This window comes from Syngnathoides biaculeatus, chromosome 3 (genome assembly GCF_019802595.1).
Source record: "Syngnathoides biaculeatus isolate LvHL_M chromosome 3, ASM1980259v1, whole genome shotgun sequence".
NCBI classification, from domain to species: Eukaryota; Metazoa; Chordata; class Actinopteri; order Syngnathiformes; family Syngnathidae; genus Syngnathoides; species Syngnathoides biaculeatus.
In genome coordinates this window covers 23,992,458-24,016,560 of record NC_084642.1, presented here as the reverse complement: position 1 = coordinate 24,016,560, position 24,103 = coordinate 23,992,458, and the positions used below count along the sequence as shown (strand labels likewise).

Genomic DNA, 24,103 nt, shown 5'->3' with positions numbered 1-24,103 from the left:
GCACCCCAACTCGAGGTCCCGCGGGTGAATTATGTAAACACCACACCACGAAGCTCTCGTCCTCTACACCCGTGCAATTCATTTTTCACAATGAACCGGGTCTCTTGAAAATCCATTCTCCCGAGCGTTCAACCATTGTCCAGCAATGCAATGAGCCGGCATTTTGGCTAACACGAAGGAACAATGAGCTACCTTCCCGGAGGTAAAACTAATGGAAACAAACGAGTCCACTGCGAGGCGCCTCTGTCCTGTACGTCACTTCCTGCTTCTTCTCGAAAACAAATCCCTGAGAGGATATTCATGGTGGGAGTTACAAAACGCTGTATACGTCAAAATCATGTTTTGTGGTGAAAAAACACATGGGACCATATTGGCTGAGGGTTTTTCAATGATAATATACCAAAAATCATCCATTTCATGACAGTCACACTTTAAATTGTGCGTTAGCATTAACCCAGCAACTATTGTAAATCAATGTCCTTTAGTAAAACAAACATTTTGTAATTATGTCTTTGTTTTATGTTGGGCTTTCCCAGTGACCGTCAATTGCAGTTTATGGTGAAGTTCAGTGCCACCGAAGCTATCACGCGTACCGGTAACTAAAAAAAAAAGTTCCTCACAATTCAAAACAAAAAATACGGCAGGCAATGGCTGATACCTTGAAAAACTTTCAAGCAGCGTCACTGGTAAGTTGTGATGCCACTTCACTTCAATACCTTGCTGCCCATATTGATTAAATTTGAGGATTACGGGCATTGTAAAGGCAGAATAATTATCTTCAATTGACCAAATTTATTAAGACCAAAAGTCTTGTCAGAACAGCATATTGTAGCTCCGTAAAACTGTATATGTCTACAACTGTTGCATTGAATCTAATTAGTTTGCTGTTTTATTATAATGATGTAAATGACAATACACATTATATTTAAATTAAAGTTAGGAATTAAAAGCAATTCAGTGTTCTACACTTAAGGTATGGGAGTGTCTCCACAGGTCACATTAAATGTGAACTTCACAAGAAAAGTGTTACTAACCTCATAGCAAAAACCTGTATCTATGCTCATCAGCCTTGCTCAATGCGGGAACGGGAATAAAGGTTAGTTGGATGACATTCCCAAAGCCACTCTGTTAAAGATGCCGCCAGTTCAAAGGAGTCATTAAGCCTCGCTGCTCCTTCCACAAAGAGGAGATTTGAGACCGCAAATAGATCTGGTCATGGATATTTCTGTTTGGCTTTGAGTTTTTGGTAAGAGGCTTTGCTGCATTAGGCTATTATTACCTCATATGAGAACATGCAGATTCAACTGTTTCAACTTTGATTCCTTCCTGGGAATGTCCCATCGTAACTGTCATTCCGTCCTGCTTTCTCATGCTATCTATTGAGAAGATCATTACATCACACCAAATCCAACATTTAGGCACTTTGCCATGGAGGTTTTTAAAAGGTGTGTGTGGTCGAGTTTAATCACACTTCTAAAATATATTTCAAGATGAAAACCCATTTTAGTATTCTGAACGATAAATCCATTGACAAGGAAAGGTGTGTCTGAAGTTGTGAAGATGGCTGACTTAAAGCCATTATGATGAAAAGGAGGCCAGTACACATCATTTCATAGTGAGTAAAAGCATCTCAGCAAAATAACAGAAAAATATACTCCGCTGAGAACCTAAATTCTGAAACAAACTCTGCAAACAACTTGATGTACTTGTACTACTTGATGCTACTTGATCGACAATTGACCCCTCCGTACAGGGCACTTAATCACGCCTCCTGAAGTGACGTCACGCCACGTGCGCTGACGTAAGACAAACAGTTAAAATGGCAAATACAATACAATACATTCTGAACTGAGACAGACTCAATGCTTCTCATTTCATTCAAATCAACGATATATTATAGATTCTAAATACAATACATTCTTAACTGAGAGAGACGCCATGCTTCTGATTTCATTCAATCATTCACACGTAGCTGTGTTATGCTAGCGGAGAACGTCTCATTCATTTATACGAGACGTGGATTAAAAATCAAATTTAGGGCATATCTTCGTGCAAACACAGTCTGGTTAAGCTTCGGCCGTGAGCCAGCAAGAAAGCGACACATTTGTGCAGTCCGATCATCGCTAAATATCGCTCAACAAAGAATGAGTGTGTCAATCGTTCACACGTAGCGGTGTTATGCTAGCGAAGAACGTCTCATTCATTTATACGAGACGTGTATTAAAAATCAAATTTAGGGCATATCTTTGTGCAAACAGTCTGGTTAAGCTTAGGCCGCGAGCCAGCAAGAAAGCGACACGTTTGTGCAGTCCGATCATCGCTAAATATCGCTCAACAAAGAATAAGTGTGTCAATCGTTCACACGTAGCAATGTTATGCTAGCGGAGAACGTCTAATTCATTTATACGAGACATGGATTAAAAATCAAATTTAGGGCATATCTTCGTGCAAACACAGTCTGGTTAAGCTTCTGGCCGCGAGCCAGCAAGAAATCAATATGTTTGTGCAGTCCGATCATCGCTAAATATCGCTCAACACAGATCAAGTGTGTCAATCATTCACACGTAGCTATGTTATGCAAGCGAAGAACTGCTAATTCATTTATATGAGACATGTATTGAAAATCAAATATAGGGCTTACCTTCGTGCAAACATATGTGTTCCGGTTGATATTAGAAGGATTTAGTTGATGATGCGGTCTTCCACAAAGTTTGATCCATCTGAGGCATTTTTCGTACTGGGTCTTCGGTTTTGGAAAGGGTACGAATCGAACTCCACCAACTAGCCTTTCAGGATACCTGTCGTCACTATTACAAAGTCCGTGACTACACCTCTTAACCATATTTTTTGTTAAATAACCCAAATACGCGATAAAACGCTAACTAACCCTATACTGGACCATGCAATATTGTCTGAGAAAATGGCGGGAGCAAAAACGGGCTTTGGTTTATGCAGATCTCTGGCCTCTGATTGGTCAGTGACGCGGATTGCGCAATATCCACGTAGGGGTCAATTAAAATTAATTGGCCTTCAATAAAATAATGGTACCACCTCACTTTTTCTAGGCAAACATAAAGCCCTGTGATGCAGTTCTCTGCATTATTTTCAAGTTGCTTCCTTTTAATTCTGAGTTTTCATATACTTGAAGTATTTGTTTTGTGTTCTTTATTAATTATAAAATACAACCGCCCAGCTTGTAATTGTAAATTCAGTCACAATTCTTTTCATTCCATATTCAAAAGCTTGATATAAAAGGGACATTCTCACACAGCATTCCAATAACAAGTCAGGCGGTTCGCCAGATGTGCAAGTGTCTTCTCAGATCAACCTGCAGGGAGCTGCCAGGTCTTCCAGACTCTTTTTAAGGGTGGCCTATTGAAAAACACTTATAATCTGTTTGCTCCTTTAATGATGGGGTTATTGTTCCTTAGAGGAGGAAAAGTAGGTCTCCTCGCTGCTTAGCCATGGCCCTTTGAGTGGGAAAGCTCCGCTGAGCACCACTGATACCCTGTTTGGCTGGAGGTCTGAGCCTAGAACAAAGCTTGAGGAAGACGGACTGTTCCCTACCTTTACTTTATTGTTCCTTTTGTTCTTATTGTTTTCACCCACAACTTTAACTTCTGAACATTTTTGTTTTGAATGATTTGTTGAATTGATTCACCAGTGTTATGACACTCAAGTTTTGAAGTGAATTGGAGTAGTTTTGATGAAGGAACATTTCCAAAGCCTACTGTAGTTAAACATATATTGGTCTGGAACAAATACTATAGAGTTCTAACCCATTTTTTACTGGATTGAACTTGTAACTAAATTTAACCTCTTTGACAAAACTACATGAGACGTAAAAAAAAAACCCACTTAATATTTTTGTTGCTTTTGAATTTTTGGTGCCAATATGGATCCACGCGTGAATATTAAGTGAGCTACGGGGTCTTAATGGTCCATATTACACTAGTGAATTGATTTTATGTATTTTTTTTCCCCTAAAGTAACTGAAACTGGCAGTTATTTCCGGTATTATCAATCTGTTTTGGAGCAATTGATAAATGCCCCCTTTTCATCCATGTCTTGGTGTGACATCAGACAGCTGAAATGGAAACCAAATTTTGCAAAATTTTGGAGCGTCACGCCGGGCCCATCGCTTCGGGCAAGTTCTTTTTTCAAGCAGCTATGAGCCGGCAGTGCTCCCTCCCACCCCCATTCAATGACAATCAGCCGGCGTGCACAATTTAGGGACTTGGCATAGAGTCCCATTTGGTCCAGGACCACCACTACTTGCAATCTCGTACATGTCAAAGTGGTGGTCAGACGAGCCCCGTGACTGTCCCATCGTCCCAAAACCTTATTTTTCTTGCATTTGTACCTTATTAGTATGAACATGGCACCGTGATGATAGATGTTGGCCATGTTGATAGCTAGAAGTCCACATCAAAGTCAACCTCTGTCACACAACTGCGCCATGCCCCAGAAACACCTGTGTCATGCCATCCATTGGAACTCTTTTCAAGAGGCATTTGTGATGCAATCAAACTCATTGATACTTGAATATATGGAAATGAATCTGCAAGCACCTACCTCATGTTGGATAATATATCTGTCATCTTTCTTCAGTGGTATCTTAATGAAGAATTTAAAAAAAAAATCTAAAATGTTTTGCTATCTATTGTTACTCATTACTGTCTAAAACAAAACATCCAGACTTTCAATATAAGCAAAAATTACACAGCAGAAAGCAAAGTACTTCAGTGAAGAAATGTCATCGCCTCCTGAACCTGACATATCAGGCCGGGACAAGCAGACGTGACCAAAATGTAGATGGGCCGCAATTCAAATATTAGACAGAAAGATGGCTAAGATTACAACCAAGCCTATTTTGGGGGGCATATTTTCTGCAGACTCTTCTTCTTCTTCTTCTTTTCCTTTCGGCTTGTCCCGTTAGGGGTCGCCACAGCGTGTCATCTTTTGCCATCTTAGCCTATCTCCTGCATCTTCCTCTCGAACCCCAACTGCCCTCATGTCTTCCCTCACCACATCCATAAACCTTCTCTTTGGTCTTCCTCTCGCCCTTTTGCCTGGGAGCTCCATCCTCAGCATCCTTCTACCAATATACTCACTCTCTCGCCTCTGAACATGTCCAAACCATCGAAGTCTGCTCTCTCGAATCTTGTCTCCAAAACATCCAGCTTTGGCTGTCCCTCTAATGAGCTCATTTCTAATCCTATCCAACCTGGTCACTCCGAGCGAGAACCTCAACATCTTCATTTCTGCCACCTCCAGTTCAGCTTCCTGTTGTTTCTTCAGTGCCACCGTCTCTAATCCGTACATCATGGCCGGCCTCACCACTGTTTTGTAAACTTTGCCCTTCATCCTAGCAGACACTCTTCTGTCACATAACACACCAGACAACTTTCGCCAGCTGTTCCAACCTGCTTGGACCCGTTTCTTCACTTCCTGACCACACTCTCCATTGCTCTGTATTTTTGACCCCAAGTATTTGAAGTCGTCCACCCTCGCTATCTCTTCTCCCCGTAGCCTCACTCTTCCCCCTCTACTTTTCTCATTCACGCACATATATTCTGTTTTACTTCGGCTAATCTTCATTCCTCTCCTTTCCAGTGCATGTCTCAATCTTTCCAATTGTTCCTCTGCGTGCTCCCTGCTTTCACTGCATATGACAATATCATCTGCGAACATCATGGTCCAAGGGGATTCCAGTCTAACCTCATCTGTCAGCCTATCCATTACCACTGCAAACAGGAAGGGGCTCAGAGCTGATCCCTGATGCAGTCCCACCTCCACCTTAAATTCCTCTGTCACACCTAAGGCACACCTCACCATTGTTCTGCTGCCATCATACATGTCCTGTACTATTTTAACATACTTCTCTGCCACACCAGACTTACGCATGCAGTACCACAGTTCCTCTCTTGGTACTCTGTCATAGGCTTTCTCTAGATCCACAAAGACACAATGTAGCTCCTTCTGACCTTCTCTGTACTTTTCCACGAGCATCCTCAAGGCAAATAATGCATCTGTGGTACTCTTTCTAGGCATGAAACCATACTGTTGCTCGCAGATACTTACTTCTGTCCTGAGTCTAGCCTCCACTACTCTTTCCCATAACTTCATTGTGTGGCTCATCAACTTTATTCCTCTATAGTTCCCACACCTCTGAACATCCCCTTTGTTCTTAAAAATGGGAACTAGAACACTTTTCCTCCATTCTTCAGGCATCTTTTCGCCCGCTAGTATTCTGTTGAATAAGTTGGTCAAAAAATCCACAGCCATCTCTCCAAATTGCTTCCATACCTCTACCGGTATGTCATCAGGACCAACTGCCTTTCCATTTTTCATCCTTTGTAGTGCCTTTCTGACTTCCCCCTTAGTAATCATTTCCACTTCCTGGTCCTTCACTCTTGCCTCTTCAACTCTTCCTTCTCTCTCATTTTCTTCATTCATCAACTTCTCAAAGTATTCTTTCCATCTATTTAGTACACTACCGGCACCAGTCAACACACTTCCATCTCTATCCTTAATCACCCTTACCTGCTGCACATCCTTCCCATCTCTATCCCTCTGTCTGGCCAACCTGTAGAGATCCTTTTCTCCTTCTTTCGTGTCCAACCTGGTGTACATGTCTTCATATGCCTCTTGTTTAGCCTTTGCCACCTCTACCTTTGCCCTACGTCGCATCTCGATGTACTCCTTTCGCCTCTCCTCAGTCCTCTCAGTATCCCACTTCTTCTTCGCTAATCTCTTTCCTTGTATGACTCCCTGTATTTTGGGGTTCCACCACCAAGTCTCCTTCTCCCCTTTCCTACCAGATGACACACCAAGTACTCTCCTGCCTGTCTCTCTGATCACCTTGGCTGTCGTCGTCCAGTCTTCCGGGAGCTTCGGTTGTCCATCGAGAGCCTGTCTCACCTCTTTCCGGAAGGCCGCACGACATTCTTCCTTTCTCAGCTTCCACCACATGGTTCTCTGCTCTACCTTTGTCTTCTTAATCTTCCTACCCACCACCAGAATCATCCTACATACTACCATCCTATGCTGTCGAGCTACACTCTCCCCTACCACTACTTTACAGTCAGTAACCTCCTTCAGATTACATCGTCTGCACAAAATATAATCTACCTGCGTGGTTCTACCTCCGCTCTTGTAGGTCACTATATGTTCCTCCCTCTTCTGGAAATAAGTGTTCACTACAGCCATCTCCATCCTTTTTGCAAAGTCCACCACCATCTGCCCTTCAAAGTTCCTTTCCTGGATGCCGTACTTACCCATCACTTCTTCATCGCCCCTGTTTCCTTTACCAATATGTCCATTACAATCTGCACCAATCACAACTCTCTCCCTGTCTGGGATGCTCAGAACTACTTCATCTAGTTCCTTCCAGAATTTCTCTTTCAACTCTAGGTCACATCCTACCTGTGGTGCATAGCCGCTAACCACATTATACATAACACCCTCAATTTCAAATTTTAGTCTCATCACTCGATCTGATACTCTTTTTACCTCCAAGACATTCTTAGCCAGCTCTTCCTTTAAAATAACCCCTACTCCATTTCTCTTCCCATCTACTCCGTGGTAGAATAATTTAAACCCTGCTCCCAAACTTCTAGCCTTACTACCTTTCCACCTGCTCTCTTGGATGCACAGAATATCAACCTTTCTCCTAATCATCATGTCAACCAACTCCTGTGCTTTTCCTGTCATAGTCCCAACATTCAAAGTCCCTACACTCAGTTGTAGGCTCTGTGCATTCCTCTTTTTCTTCTGACGCTGGATCCGGTTTCCTCCTCTTCTTTGTCTTCTGCAGACATTATTTATAAATCCAGAAATATAAAATAAGTGGCAATGCATCATAGATTCTCTTTAATGGATTGATATCAAATGAAATGAAACATGGTGGAGCTCAATTGCTATTGCAATGTACGACAATAAATGCATATATGGTAGAAAGTCAGAGGCAAGTCAAAGGCATCATCCTGACACCAGCTGCAGCAGTACCCACAGCAACATATAATGGCAATAGTAACACACAGACACACACTCGCCTCATATAGATTTGCATCCATCGCAGCATTTTGATCAAACAGGGCCACTCTAATTGAGTTAATCCCCACTTGAGGATCAGGACTGTCCCCTGAGGTGTGACCCTCCACCCAGGCTGGAGTCTGCTGCTCTCACTGCTTCTCAAAGCACTGTCCCCTCTGTGGCTCATGTGGACTGTAAGGTTGTTTATTGGTAGACAATGGGCAGCAGATTGTGCTGTCAGACTCCATTAATTACCATCATTAGCATCACACTCCAGAGTCTGTGAACGGCAGTCCTGAACTTAAGCTGCATTTGTGTGTCTCGACGTCTTCGTGTGCGCTACGTAGAGTGTGTGCACGTGTAGCCGGCTGTGTCTATGTAGGATTGTTTTATGCCTAAAGAAATAGGTTCAAAATAAGTTCTCTGTATAATTGTTTACATTTTCAACTGTGCAATGTCAATATTTCATAATGTGAACCAACTCGACAGCTAGAGTGAATTCATTTTCTACAGCAGTTTGCAGTAGCCAAATGATCTACAAATGAACTTTTCACTCTGGATGTTTTATACTTTGTGATTGGTTGGTGAAATGTTCAGGATATATCCTACTTCTTGCCCAAAGTCTTTTGGGATAGGCTTAAGCTTCCCGACAACCTAAATGAGGACTGCAATTGAAAATGGATGGATATCTCTTCTTGACTTTTTTTTCCATCCATCCATTTTCCTTACCACTTATCCTATCCACTAATAGAATCGCCAGTGTGGTGGAACCTATCTGAGATAACTCAGGGGAGAGGCAGGGTATAACCTGAAATGGTGGCCATTCAATCGCAGGGTACATACTGTACATACACGCAGACAACCATTTAGATTCACTTTCACATTCATACTTACCAACAATTTAGTCTTCACTTTGCCAACCATGCATATTTCGCTGTGGGAGGATACCGTAGTACCAGGAGAAAACCAACGCAGGCACAAGGAGGACATGCAAACTCCGCACAAGAAGGGCAGAAGTTAATCAGCATCCACAGAACTTTGTCTTCCACTATTCCATATTTCTGTACTAGTTATTCTGTGATTGACTCTTTAAGTGAAATATACAGTATAATAGGGAATGGCCAAAAGAGCATGCTTTTTATATTTGAAACACTTTATAAAAACTTAGATGTCTATGTCCTACATATATGTAAAATTGTCCCAAGTGTTAATTATTCTAGGTTGAGAAATCTTGACTATTAAATACAAAAGGCCACATCACTGAATCCCCAAAGTCATATGCACACAGCTATTCAGTGTCCGATGTGTCAAAGGAAAGTATTAACTACGTAATACTATTTGTCAAATGTTTGTGAAAAGCCAGAAAAAACAGCGAGTGAAGTGGTCCAACATACATCCTTCGGTAAAAGCCCAACAATGGTCAAACGTGATTGACCACTGGCCACCATTGGTATTTCCACCTCCAGCAGCGAGGCTCTAAAAAGGAAATTGAACCACGTTTCTGCCACGCACCCAGTGAGCCATAAGCTTTCTTACTGCGACTTCCTCTCCGATCAATGCTTGAGACAATGACCCAACAGGTGCGACAGACAGGAGGCCAGCAGCAGCTTTCTTCCCCACCGCTAGGCCCAATTAGCACCTGCGGCTCAGGAACAAAGAGGCGACATTTCATTTGAGGAGAGTGCCAGTTTAAGACCTCTTTTCTTTCTGTCTCTTACTGCTGACATCTTTCAAGGATCATCCCTGGCGCCATCATATTCTATTAGATTGGGTCGATGCCTTGTGTTCGACATGGTAGGGGTGTTCAAAACATGGGGAGTTGATGAATTCATTGCATGTGAGTGGACTTGCCTTCTTTGTGCGGGGCTTTTGTTTAATGAAACCCCCCAAACGTCAGAGAAAAGTGAAAGGCCTTTTGAGGGTTTGATTCGCACTTTGCAGACTTTGTCACACACTGATACAGTCGTGGCAACACTTTTAAAAGGGGTTGAGAAAGTACATGCATTGTGGTCTGACTAGACCTGATGTGCAGTTGACACTTCATCTATAGTTGTAGAAAAACTTTCTGAACTTGCTTCCATCCCATGTTTGGATAGATAAGCGGATCAAAATACAGTAAAATAGCAGTAGTGACTCCTGTGCGGGCAACATGGGTTCAGTTCCCATACAGTTACTGCAGATGGGAACTTTGATTCTCTGTACAGAAAATGTGGCTCGTGATTGACAGTCCAACTGGTGTTGTCCACCTTTTGCCCGAAGACAGCGGAGATAGGCTTCGGCTCCTCGTGACCCTGAACACATGAAGCAGTATTGCAAATGGTTGGTTAGATAGTTTATACCAGTGTTGCCCAACCTTCTTCGCACCGGAAACCGGTTTGGAGTAGGGATTTTTCTCATGGACTGGGTGTGATTGTGAGTGCGACTGTTGTTTGTCTCCATATGCCCTGTGATTGCCTGCCAACCAGACCAGGGTGTACCCTGCCTCCTGCCCGATGATGTTGATGGTGTTCTCCCTGTCATTGTAAAAAAAAACACGGGGAGACTCCATATTAACCATAGGTCTGAATGTGGCTATGAATATTTCTATTTTTTATGTGTCCAGCGACCAGAGTAAAATCACTTTCTAATCTACAGTGTATACTGTAACTGGATGTTGTCTCATCTATTTCTCCTGACTTCTGCAGGTTCATCACTTAGAATATAGCAATGTGGTTCTGTCAAACTTTGCAACCTAACAGAGGATTCAACAGCAAAGGTTTTATCCAATAGGGTAACAGTGGTAAGACATCAACAGCAGCAAGGCCTTTGTTGGTGGTTGAAACACGGTTAGTAGCACTGACCTACTATATGTTTACACCTGTAGTTCAAATCCAGTATTTTTTCCCAATATGCTATCTTCTTAGTGTCATAGTGTTTCTCTTGGCTTCACTACTTACAATATAGGTAAATGGATGTTGACTTTTGTTTCCCCAACTCCAACCCTCACTTATGGTCACGAAGAGTGGGTTGTCACCAAAAGAACAAAATTGTTGATACAAGCAGCCAAAATGAGTTTCATCTGTGCCATTGACACAAACAACTGAAAAATGGAGATACACTGTTCACTTTCCATCGTTTTTATTTTTTAAAGTTAACTACCTCTTTCTCAACAAAGCTTGGAGCAGCTCTTCACTCAGCTGCTAAAGTGTTGAAAAGGCAAAAAAATAACCATATGATATGAATAATACAGCAAGAAAAGCCACGGACAGGGATATATTTTGATTAATATATTGCATTTGGATTTGTATGGACCTCTTTTATGATTTATATTGTGAGGAGCTTTTCCACCACGGGATGTCTGGGCTCTCCCTTAGTGAAAGTGTGAGTGAGAAGCTCAGTCACGAGGGCACTGGGGGGTGGTTGCTGGAGTAAAGAAGGAGCTACAGTAATTCAAAAAGTGAAGCTCTTTATTTTTCAGTCAATCTACCTTCCCCGTCTATGTTCAAGAGTGTGGGTCATGACCCAAAGAACATGATCCAGGATACAAGCGGCAGTAATGAGTTTCCTCCCAAGGGTGTTTGGGCTGTTCTTTAGAGATAGGACAAGAAGGTAAGTCAGCCGGTAGGATCTCAGAGTAGAGCCGCTGCTCCTCCGGATCGAGACAAGCCAGCTAAAATGGCTCGGACATCTGGTTAGGATGCCCACTGGACGCCTTCCTGGGGAAGTGTCCCGGGCATGTCCCACTGGGAAAGGGCATGGGGGATGACTTGAGACACATTAGGCTAGAGAGCCCATGTCTTGAGATTGGCCTGCAAATGCCTCAGGATCCCCCAGAAAGAGATGGATGAAATGACTGGGAAGGGAGAAATTTGGGCTTCTCTGCTGAGCTGCTGCCCTTGTGATCTGGCATCAGATACACAGAACAAAATGTAGAGAACGATGGATAGATGGGTGCAGTCACTGTGATTTGACAGATGCGTACGTGCCCGCGTGCCATCACACTCGCAAATCTGCACAGTCGAACACAAAAAAATCGTGCGCGTAAAATTTATTACTTGTAAAAATACATAAATATTGAAAGATGCCACTTATTTTGTGTAGTCTTCACCAATATCCCCTCTTGTTGGACACTCTCAGAGCATATGAAAACCCATCCAACAGTGAACCACAGCCTGACATCTTTTTTTTTTTTTTAAACAAGGAAGCACACGACCTCTAAAAAAGAACTGCTGCTCAGCCTACTTCGACTTCCAAGTTTACCTGCTCCCCTCCACTCTTAAAGGGGTACACTCATAACAGTTACATTACAAACAGAACACACACCCATAACTTTATATCTGCAGGCATGACTGACCGCACCCGTACATTTTTCTAATGTGAGTGACTGATGGATGAATGGATAGATGGATGCTCACCAAGGGCAGGAGAATATACACATCCATCCATTTTCTTCGACACTTATCCTCACAAGGGTCGCGGGAGTGCTGGAGCCTATCCCAGCTGTCAACGGGCAGGAGGCAGGTACACCCTGGGCTGGTTGCCAGCCAATCACAGGGCACATTGAAGACGGACAACATTCACACTCACAATCACACCTAGGGCAATTTAGAGGGTCCAATTAATGTTGCATGTTTTAGGGATGTGGGAGGAAACCAGAGTGCCCAGAGAAAACGCATGTAGGCACAGGGATAACATGCAAAGTCCACACAGGCGGGGCCGGGATTGAACCCTGGACCTCAGAACTGTGAGGCCAACGGTGAGTCCATGTGTAATGGCCAGAAACAAAGATTATGGTCGTGCAATTGAATGAAGTGTCCTCTGGACTGTCTTTTTTTTTTTTCGTTTTAACTATTTATTATTTTTATTAGCTACTACCTTCGATTAGGAACATTACACCAGTAGAGCCATTTTCACCCGGAAGCATGTGTGTGACGTTGAGATGATGTGGAGATGATGAGATCTAGGTTCGTGCTTTATTTCAACAAGAACACTATCAACTCAGCTCTGCAAAAAGAAAGGAGGAAAAACATCCCTGACATCACTGTCACTGACTTTTGTTGTTGTTGCAAAAAAAACAAAACAAAACAAAACAACAACTAAACAGATATATTATAGCGGCAGGCATTTCAACGTTTCCTCTACGCGCGGTAGTGTGAGAGTGGGCTCTTCCGAGCAGCAGCGAGACAGGCGCGATACAACCAGGAAGTGTCTACGTCGTTGTTGTTGTTCCTACTGATGTCTTTTCTCCTCCTGGGCACCGCATTAAAAAAAGCTACAACATTCTTCGCCATCTCGGTCGTCGTCGCCGCACTTGTTCTGAAGTGGTTTGACGACCCTGAGCCAGTTCACCTCGCAAGGTAAAGACTGCTCCTTGCCTTTTGACACCGCAGATACTGCCGGCTGCTCTAATAGTGCTAAAGCTATTTGCTAGTAATGCGTATGTAAAACAATTCACGGACACTTAAACAAGCGAAAAGTATTTTGAAACATCCGCGTTCACAGTAGACAGCCATCGGCTGTAATGTACAAGAACTGAATGGCGGTTTGAAGTGATGTGTATCTGCACTAATTTGACCAATGTTTTCACTATTTTCGGTTACCTAGCTAGTTTCTCCTTAAAATGATGTAGTACCCAATTAGGAAAGCACATTCGTTGTAAATTTGATCAAACCGATTGAGCACATAAGTCCACCTGTTTCTTTCAACTGGAGAGGTACATTTATTTTGTTTGCTGATCACCTGCATACTTCTTTACACACTATTTTGTTAAATCAACTACAATATAAAAATACCTAATTGTCAATCTGTCCCGTTATCATTAATAAGATAAACACATTTGAGAACGTTTCTCACATGTTTATGGTTGCCTATGTGATTTGTGAACATTAGTTTATGATATCCACAAATAGTAAGATTTGTGTATTACTGGCGCACAGAATGACTTCAGATACGAAAACTCTGGAGGAAAATTTCAGGCAGCAGAATAAAAGCTGTTTCATCCTTGGGGCATCTGGGGAGACCGGGAAGGTGCTGCTTCAGGAGTTACTACAGCGCAACATCTTCTCCAAGATCACCCTCATTGGGAGAAGGCAGCTCCACTTTGAGGGCAAAGTCTTTGAAAATCTGGTCAGTAGACCAACGATGAAGACATACAACACATCTCCCAATGAGGTTACTGAGATACTTTTCCTCACATTGTGTCTTACCTGCCACCAGGTTCAAGAGGTGGTGGACTTTGAGAAACTTGAAGATTATACCGCTGCGTTCCAGGGCCATGATGTTGGCTACTGCTGCCTGGGAACAACCAGGGCAAAAGCAGGGGCTGTAAGCTAAACAATCAGAATACAAATTTCATTTTTACTGCTAAGTGGACAGTTCTGCACAGTCAACGCAAGTGTAAATTACAATATACTGTATCACAACATATTTGTCCATATCCACATCACCAACAGTAATCAGAAGCAGTGTGGCAACTGATATGTTATAATAAATGTGATACACTCACATAGTTTGAATCCAAATGAACAAAACTATCATCACTGTAATGACAAATTCATGAATATGTTATATATTGACAGTTGTAGACAGGCTACTGACAGCAGTGTGCTCGAGCAGGAAGGAAGGACCTGTAGTACATCACTGAATGGATTGAATGAGGGTTACTGAAGGAGCTGCTGAGGGTTTGAATGATGTCCTGTAATTTGTGGGCGTCAGTGATCATCATAGCTGATAGCATGCACTCCAGAAGATGATATCCCAGGCCAGAGCAACCCTTCCTTATCAGCCTGTTCGGCTTTGCTGCCCCAGTAGTGCAGTCCTTCTAAGAGCACGGATGCCACTGTCATACAATAAAAATAATCATAAATTAAAATGAAACGTTCTCAGGCACGCCTCCTCTACGGCAAAGAACCCAAATGAAACTGAACAATATCCAAGTGATTTGAAGCTCATGCTGCTGCCGGAAAGGAGTACATTTTGAGTGGTTGCACATCATGTCTATCAAGTTATTTGCAACAATAAACATGACAGAGAGAAGGTTGCTATCATTGTTACAAAGAAAAATCTTCAGAGTGAATTTATGAATATTACTGTGATGGTTTAGCCCAATATTGGAGTTTTTCCTGTTTAAATTGTTTAAAATTGTCTTCGCTAGGCAATTAATTTTCATTGCTAATTCCTATTGTATATCTTTCTGATTTCAGGAAGGATTCATCCGAGTTGATCATGACTATGTCTTAAAATCTGCTGAGCTTGCCAAAGCCGGAGGCTGCAAACAGTTCCACTTGGAGTCATCCAGAGGAGCTGATAAAAGCAGCAACTTCCTCTACCTTAAAGTGAAGGTGTTTCTCCTCACTGCATATTACTTTTGCTTTACCCCAAATATGTTTTTTAAAAATATCTTTTTCTTATTAAATCCTCATTTTAGAGCTCTACTAAAACCAATGCATTTCTTCTAGGGACAAGTGGAAGCAGATGTTCAGGTGTTGAATTTTGACAGATTTGCCATTTACAGACCTGGGTAAGTTATCTTTGTATTTAAACCCCCCAAAAATAATTAACTTTACGATAAAAACAAGAAGAGCTTAAGCTGTGAAAAGGAGCATACTGTTTGGTTGTATGTGAAGATTTTAACTGACTTTGGGAAATCACTCCCAATAAACAGACTTGTTAAACTGCTAAAACAGCCGATACCTGCTATGGTATCCTAAAAATTTCCAACATAAGACCCAAATTACTCGTTTGTTTACCCCCGGGCATACAGACAACTTCATGTAACGTTTAAATATACATGAAAAAATAGCAAACACAAGGTGACAGTCCTATCTGCTACCCACTCAGAACTTCCAAGGCTTTATGCGCTCCTTAAACGTAAACGAAAATAATCATGGCTGACCACCTATATATGCATGTCACAGATTATTAGTGGTGCATAATGGTATACTTTTTTTTTTTTAACTAAATGTCTTCACACCAAGAGAAGAGAGTGATACATCTTACCAATCAATGTACATGAAAGTCACCGTATGTATCTTCAACATCTTTAATTGACATATACATTCACGATAGTCTGTGCTGTTGATGTGTGAGGCCAGATTTTGTTCATTAGAATTAAATTGGAGTAAATCGATTCACCCCAGCTTCGCGAACAGGTTTTCAATCTACTTTGTTGCACATTAGAAATGTCTATTCACATGATTGTCAAACACAGCACCCATTGGCCAAGGACATTGGTGTAGGCCATTCCGACACATCTGATCTGTTGTCACTACATTTGGTTGTTTTATTTTTGTGTCTCTCCAACAGAGTTTTGCTGGTGGATAGAGAGGAGAAGCGGCCTGGCGAGTGGCTGGCCAGGCAGTTCTTCAGTGCAGTTTCTGCTGTTTGCTCCACATCCATGTCTATCCCCATCCAAATAGTGGCGAAGGCTATGGTGGCAAACACCATGCTTCAGCCTGAACAAAAGGTTGAGATCCTGGAGAACAAAGCCATCAACACTCTGGGGAAAAGTGACAAGAAGTAACTCTCGGGTAAGTTTCGTCATTCTGAAACTGAGTTACTTTTAAAAGCTATTGTAATGTCCAGGAAAATACCCATTTTTACTTGTTGATTTTCATCCTTGGGCACTTATTTTAAATAATATATTTTGATGTATTCCCACCTCAACATGAAAATGTATAACTGTAGATTTTGTGTAATGATGTGATTGTTACTTTTGCAATAAAGTTTTTCTGATGTGAAGTCAATTTAATTTATACAATCTCTGGATTTCCCTTTTCAGGTCAATGGAGTTGGTACCAGGCAATTCACAGCTCAGGTTCATTGCATCGTGTCAAAGGATTGTAATTCATTCGTTCCATTTTCCATACTCCTTATCCTCACTGTGGTCGTGAGCGTGCTTTATCGATCTCTGTCTTATGCAGTAGAAATTATTTTAATCTTCTGCTTCAAAATATTTAGTACAGGGATTTTAACACTAATAAGTCACGCTTCTTATATTGTGAGAACCACCGGCTTAAACATTAATTACATCGATGCATCGGGGGTGTTGAATGTTTATGATGGTGTTGGTTTGATTATAATGGACTTGAGTCAATGGTGGTTTGTTGTAATGTGATAACACCAAATAACATTTTAAATTGTTTCGCTCTCATTGCAATGTATTTAAATAATTTGTGAATAATTGCGATTTGCCTTGTCAGAAAGCATGCACTCATTTTTTTCTTTAGTCTCTTATGTAGGAGCGCCCCCATGTGAACAAATGCATATTGCCTTCTGTGGTTAGTGTTCTGAATAAGTTTTCCCGCCACCCCATGGTAACTCATAGGTAATACAAAATGTTTTTTTTTATTATAATTAATAAATGATTTATACATGCAAGTACATGTATTTAGTATGAAACCTTTTTTTAAACTGAAATATAATGAAAGGTTATATTTACCTCCAACAATGGAAAAAACTGATGGGCCCGTATTCAATTGTCATTGTTTAGGTCAAAGCAAAATTAAAATATGAAGAGTTTATGGATTACACACTCAATCCAAATGAAGAACAGCTAAGTTCATCTGAGGGAGTTTACAAACAATCTAGCTACTTGTTCACAAGTAGCTGCTGAAAATAGATGATTGAGTCTCATGAGTTTTATCAGGTAAATTAAGATAATGCTTTGGCGGTGCATTTTTGGGAATGGCTACCAGATTTAATTATTTAATAGTGCTTTTGTTTTGCAGTCTCTGTGCTGTGCTTTTGGCTTCACCCAACCATCCATCTATTTTCTTAGCCGCTTATCCTCATGAGGGTCGTGCGGAGTCCTGGAGCCTTTCCCAACTGTCAACGGGCAGGAGGCAGGGTACAACCTGAACTGGTTGCCAGCCAATCGCAGGGCACATCGAGACAAACAGCCGCACTCACAATCACACCTCCGGCAATTTAGAGTGTCCAAATAATGTTGCATGTTATTGGGATGTGGGAGGAAACCGGAGTACAGAGAGAAAACTCACACAGGCATGGGGAGAACATGAAAACTCCACACAGGCGGGCCAGGGATCAAACCGAGGACCATCGCTTTACACCTGCTGCACTGCAATGCACTGTGCCACGCTTTTAGCTTCAGGTTGGTCAAATAAATTTTTGTGAGACACAAAGAGGTAATATTTGCTGCTGACTCAACTTTTCTGAGTGGAGAAATGATTTTTTTCTATGATTCTATGATTGTGTGAGTTCTTTAGGTTACATACCGCATAGTCAGGCAGGACAGTTTCAGGTGGCCCTGTGTGGTGACCATAAAGAATGGTCTCAACCTTCTGGTTTTAATGGCCTGAGAGCTGGTGATGTGCTTCCAACTTTGGAAAAAACATCAAAGTAACAACACTGGTTCTGGATCAAAATCGAAAAATCTTTTTCCCCTAAAAGTCTTTACTCATAATCCATAAATCCCCCCCCCCCGCCAAAAAAAATTAAACAACATAAAATACAATCAAATATGGGCTCTACGTGGGCTCGGCAGATGCAGTTCAAAACCAGTCCCTTTCCCTTACGGAAATTCAATTTAACCAACTTCTGATCTGGTGATGTTTTCAGGAGAGTCCTCAGTCACTGTCACATTTGTAGTTTATTTCATATTCAAAAGCAAAATGGCCCATCAGGTGTGTAATTGCAAAAGAAATCACATCACAGTATTATGTCCTAACAGGTTTTTGACCTACGGAAAGTGTCAAAAACGACTGCAAGCGAAGCGATGTGGTCATTCCCCAAGTAGAGCATCGATTCAGTGGCGTATCCATGATTCCAGAAAGGAAAGGATAAGTTCATGAATGCCACATGTAGACTCTCCTGGCAAAGAAACAAGATTTTCATGCTAAAAGCAGAATTTGGGGTACTACAGCAACCCAAAAATGGCCACAGGTTAAATATTTGTCTCGAGGAATCCAAGTCACGGTTTAAGGCAGGTTCAGACCTTTCCAAAGACTTTTTCTATAAACATACATCCATCAGAGATGAAATCTCATTCCCATTGCAAGTATCCAAACACAATCTCCCTTTCACTATCACGAATGTGACACTGGTGGTAAAAGTATTTTTGATTTGCCTTCATGATCTTACAGATAATATTGAGTAAAATAATCAAAAGATATAAAAAAATAATGTAATATATATTTAGAAACGTGAGATTTTTTTTGTGGGCGGAGGGAAACTTGCAATGAAGTGCAAATGATCACCATTCTAGCCCCGAGGCCCTTAGTTTTGATTTTCTAAATGAAAACTGAACTTGAATTTTTTTTTTAAAAAACACTTATGACTGCAATTTTCTATGCTCCATTGTACACCTACCAATACATTAACAAATACGACTCTTAAAGAAATGGAGGGGAGTTTCCTAAATCCCTTTTCAAACTCAGCACAGATAATGTATTCGAGAATGGACTGCTGGTTTGCAGCGACCTCTATTGGAAATGTGGTCCGGAAGTGTCACTGGTACGTGATCGCGTCATTTTACACTACCAGGAAGTCATCGGGGAAACGGCAACATCATGGCAGAGAGCATAGACGCACGTGAGTCTCTGACAAATATTATATATGCGAGATGGTAGCACTCGAAAATAGACATAATTGAAACCACACGTTTCAGCCCGCGGTGAGCAAGCTAGCCTGTCTAGAATATTGTGTTGGTGCATATGCTCTCGGCTGCTACCTAATTTATATATGGGAACAGGAGTATCTCATTCAGTGCTAATCTATTTTATTTTATTTTAATTTCACCAGGAAACAACAACTTGAGGCCATTGTCTTGTTTTTAATCGTGATTTGTTGGAGAAGGCCCGGGCAATTCACGTAATCACTACCTACATACAACACGCTATGCATAAAAGTTAACAAAATATACAGAAAAGACCACTTTACAGTTGCAAACAGAAAACTACCTTCGATAGACGACCATCCACCCAAAATGCATAACAATAAATAATGTATTCATGTAGAAAATGCAAGCGCAACATAATAGAATATCACAACACAATGAGGAAGGTCAAGTTATGAGAAATAAAGTGCTGCTTGTACGTCAGAGTAGGAAAACAATATCAAGAAATACAGCAACTTTTACCCAAGTTAAACCATACAGTTTTAGTTGACTCGGAAGATCATTACAGGAACAAAGACCAAATAAAATGCTCTTCTTTTACTAACCTCAGTATGCGGGGAGATACTTTACATGCACCCAGGTATTGGATCTGATAATCATGGAATTTTGAATCTTCATTAGCTTATGAGCTGATATAGTATGGATGCTTCTCAAGAATAGCCTTGGTTGGTAAAAATCAACCAACTAAGGAGTATAGAGTACAGTGATCTTTCCTATATGCTGAGTTTAACATTTCAGAGTTGCATGGTTGAGTTTCGCTAGTCTCTCAACTATTCGTGTTTTATCTGTTTCATAAATACTTCCATTTGAGTAGGTCCTCGTGCTGATGTCGAGGACATGCCCGAGCTATCGGACTGTGAGGGTGACTCTGGTGATGATGAAGAGCAGTGGCAGTGGATGGAAGAGGACAGTCAACAGGTTCCCTGTTTATTTTGTGACAGGTGAGGAATGCCATGTCAGATTTGTTATGCTCAAGCAGTGTTCAACAACATGGTGTCCGTGGCCACCAACTCACCCCCATGGATCATATTAGTGGCCCGCCTTGTTGTTTGAAAACAGCACGTTTGATGTGGCATTATGATTTCCCAGGAATTTTGCAGAAGTGATGATTTGAAGATTTTTAGGAATACATCCATGCAAATCAACTGCCTTTCACTGAAATTCACCATTGTGAGCTCAAAATAGCTCATTTCCGCAAATCGTATAGAGCTGATGAGTTTGCCTTACCCCTTATCCTGCTAAAGTAATCATGGGAGTTTTACTTTGTTAAAATGACGGTCGCTACTTTTATCTGTTATTCCTTATTTATCACCTATTTTGTGCACAAGCCTACGATTTTGACTTTTGTATTGGGCGCTGTTTCTAATTGAATCGCTGCGACAGCCGTGGAGAAAGCAAAAGAGAGACCGTAAATAGGAGGGCAGCTTGCTAAACCGCGCTTTTATGTGCGTGCGATCGATTTTTTTTTTTTTTTTGGCATGCTCACGAGATCGACCAAAACTGTCTCAGCGATTAACTGGTCAATTGCGATCGACACATTGAGCACCCCTGCTCTAGTACATCTATTTTTTTTTAGGAAATGTGCCTGCAATAATCAAAATAGCTATGGGAGTTAATGTTTAAATGTAATAAGTGTCAGCGATGTCACAACATGGAGTGAACTAACTTCAAATTAAAAATTGCCAATTAAAAACTGAAAAAAACTACTTGGTATATTCCTGGAGGATTCATTTGGGATTAGCCTTTGAAGTTGTTAATAGTGAAATCCAAAATGATTTTTGACATTTTTTCCCTTTTTTTTTTTTTTTTTTTTTTTACCAGAATAACTTTGCTCAAAGAGGAGGATGCTATTCATGTGGCACAGCTTTAAAAAGGCAACAGGTGCAGGTGGAGCCCCCCCCCCAAAAAAAAACAAAAAACAAACAAATGAGGAAACAATAATTTTAATCTTACATTTGTACATCAGCATGTGCTTGACCTGCGTGAACGTTTTTCTGTGTGAAGAAAAATTTATTTTGCCTCATTGTCCTCTTCAAATTAAATTTCTGTAACATGTCATGGAATGCAATTTGGACAAATTTATTTCAGAAGTGCGTCTCAACTGGCATTCTTTTGGATTAATTAGTACCCAAGAAGTATAGTTGCTCAGTTCCTAAAAGGTTGTTGAGCCCACATAAGTTGCTAATGCACTGTGGAGCTACATTTAATTAGTAAGAATGACAAAATTAACAAGGCTACCATTCAGTCAATCTTTTATATACAGTATCACCTTTCATACTTAAAAGGTACTTCACTGAGATGGTAAAGTTGTGACCTTTGTAATCACTAACCTGTCATGATTTGCATTTTTTGTAGCCTACAATGCAATGAGAATACGTAGACTTGTCAGTGTGCCACAGGATGCAGTTTTCAGCAGCTCTCAATACTTTGGGGGATTCTTTATCTTTATAGCAGCAAGGAGACTTGATTTTAAATGATAGGTGACTGTAGTTGCTTGATCATTTGGTACATGTTCTCCTCAATGCTCCACTGCTACCATTTTTCTGTACTTTTTTCATTTATTGATCACTAAAGAACTGCACACAGTCATCATTATTTAGTTTACTTAAAGTGGGACTGTCATCCCTATAAACATTCTAAAATAGGTATTGTAATAAAAAATACATATAACAGTATTCACTTCAATGTCTATACGAAAAAATAAAAGTCATCCATGCGCAAAGTTGCGCAATTGAGTGTCTCTCGACATCCAAGTGGTCGCCATATTAGTCGCGTCATCTATCCTTGACGTCATCGTCACTTCCACCGTTGAAAACGCACAGTGCCTGCTACTATGGAAGCCAAACAGAGATATTCAGATTTTTCCGACGCCCCTTCTGACACCGAAGCTGTTTTCGAAAAGGACAACACCACACAACCGAGTGAAGTTACCAGGGCAATATTACACTATTGTTTCGAGGCCGCAGGGCAATATTACACTATTGTTTCGGACCATATTCAAATGATATCCCATCACAGCCAAACCGCATCCCGTCCGATCCACTCCCGCGGCGGAGATGAACCATCGCGGCTCATCGCAGCCGGCCGGTGTGGCTTATGACAGAGACGAGCGGTGCTGCTTTAGCCGGGTGCTTTATGCGCGCACGCGACTGAGTAACGCATTCTCGGCTGGGTTCTTCAGAGCCGCCCCGTCGCAAAGCCCAACGCGCAGCCTTCGCAGAAGCTGTGACCGCTGAACGCAGCACCTCAGCTGGTGTGCCTGATTTTCGGCGCCGTGATGGCATATAATGGAGCCGAGGCGTGCTGCTTTTAGAAGGTTGTTCACAGCCACCGCAGTACACGAACACTATCGAGACGAAGCTGAGTGAGACATTGTTGGCTGGGCGACGTGCACATCGACACATTTCATACGCGGATCTTTTGTTACGTTATGAGGGAGACCGATTACGTGGTCCGCCCCAAACTATTATTTTTTTTTTAGTAGCTGTTTACACACCTACCTGTTATTTGGAACCCACGAAGCTCTCGTCCTCTGCACCCGTGCAATCCATTTTTCACAACAAACATGGTCCCTTTCACACTTATGAAGGGTAATTCCATTCTCCCGAGTGTACAAGCAATGTTGAGCAATGCAATGAGCTGGCGTTTTGGCTAACACGAAGGAACAACGAGCTACCTTCCCGGAGGTAAAACTCATGGAAACAAACGAGTACACTAGGGGGCGCCACTGTCCTTTACATCACTTCCTGCTTCTTCTCAAAAACAATTCCTCCAGAGGATTTTCTTGGCGGGAGTTACAAAAAAGCTGTATACGTCCGTTTTGTGGTGAAAAAACACATGGGACCATATTGGCTGTGGGTTTTTCATTAATAATATACCAAAAATCATCCATTTTCCGACAGTCGCACTTTAAAGCACTTGATTAGAAAAATGCCTCTCCTGCCTTCATAATAGACCACAGAGGCCAGAAGACATTTTCAGAAAATTCACCCCCACTGTTTCTTTTTAGTAAAGCACTTTTTTTAAGCAAAACACATTTTTAATTGTTTTGAATGTATTAATTGTTTTATGATTAGACTGTTAAAATAAGATATTCCATAGTTTTCTGTTTTTCCTTTCCCCCCAGATTACTAAATTCGGTGCCTGAAACCCTGCAGCACTGTACACTTGACCACCGCTTCAACATTATAGATCTGATTAAGAAACACAGTAAGTACAAAAAAAAAAACAGTGCATAAACGGAAAGCCAAATTACAAAAATCCAATGAATTATGGTTGCAGTTTTACCGTTACACAGATTTTTTTCCCCCCTCTATTAGATTTAGATGACTACAGTTACATAAAGCTGATCAATTTCATACGCTCAACAGTGAGTATTGATGTCTCTGAGTGAAAGTATTTGAATACTGGTTCAAAAATGAGTTTACGGTGCACCTTTGTTTTGTGATGTCA

General features: G+C 41.4%; 2 protein-coding genes across 2 annotated transcripts in view; both read left to right on the top strand.

Annotated features, from left to right (window-relative positions):
• Positions 1–12,929: 12,929 nt before the first annotated feature.
• htatip2 (HIV-1 Tat interactive protein 2) lies at positions 12,930–17,397 on the top strand. Its single transcript, XM_061815403.1, has 7 exons — positions 12,930–13,373; positions 13,953–14,142; positions 14,233–14,340; positions 15,219–15,356; positions 15,474–15,535; positions 16,321–16,544; positions 16,796–17,397. The coding sequence occupies exons 1-6, from the start codon at positions 13,252–13,254 to the stop codon at positions 16,535–16,537; spliced, it is 837 nt and encodes a 278-aa protein (XP_061671387.1). The 5' UTR covers positions 12,930–13,251; the 3' UTR covers positions 16,538–16,544; positions 16,796–17,397.
• A 2,037-nt stretch (positions 17,398–19,434) lies between these two features.
• The window catches only part of prmt3 (protein arginine methyltransferase 3), a 75,940-nt gene continuing 71,271 nt past the window's right edge, over positions 19,435–24,103 (top strand). The window contains exons 1-4 of the mRNA XM_061813896.1: positions 19,435–19,566; positions 20,466–20,592; positions 23,778–23,860; positions 23,971–24,020. Coding sequence (XP_061669880.1) covers positions 19,545–19,566; positions 20,466–20,592; positions 23,778–23,860; positions 23,971–24,020 — 282 coding nt within the window. The 5' untranslated portion in view covers positions 19,435–19,544. The remainder of the gene's footprint in view (positions 19,567–20,465; positions 20,593–23,777; positions 23,861–23,970; positions 24,021–24,103) is intronic.

Coding starts and splice junctions, on each gene's coding strand:
- htatip2 (XM_061815403.1), top strand. CDS start 13,252: ATGTCTTTTCTCCTCCTGGGCACCGCATTAAAAAAAGCTACAACATTC. Junction 13,374..13,952: donor GAGCCAGTTCACCTCGCAAG/GTAAAGACTGCT, acceptor ACTGGCGCACAG/AATGACTTCAGATACGAAAA. Junction 14,341..15,218: donor CCAGGGCAAAAGCAGGGGCT/GTAAGCTAAACA, acceptor TTCTGATTTCAG/GAAGGATTCATCCGAGTTGA.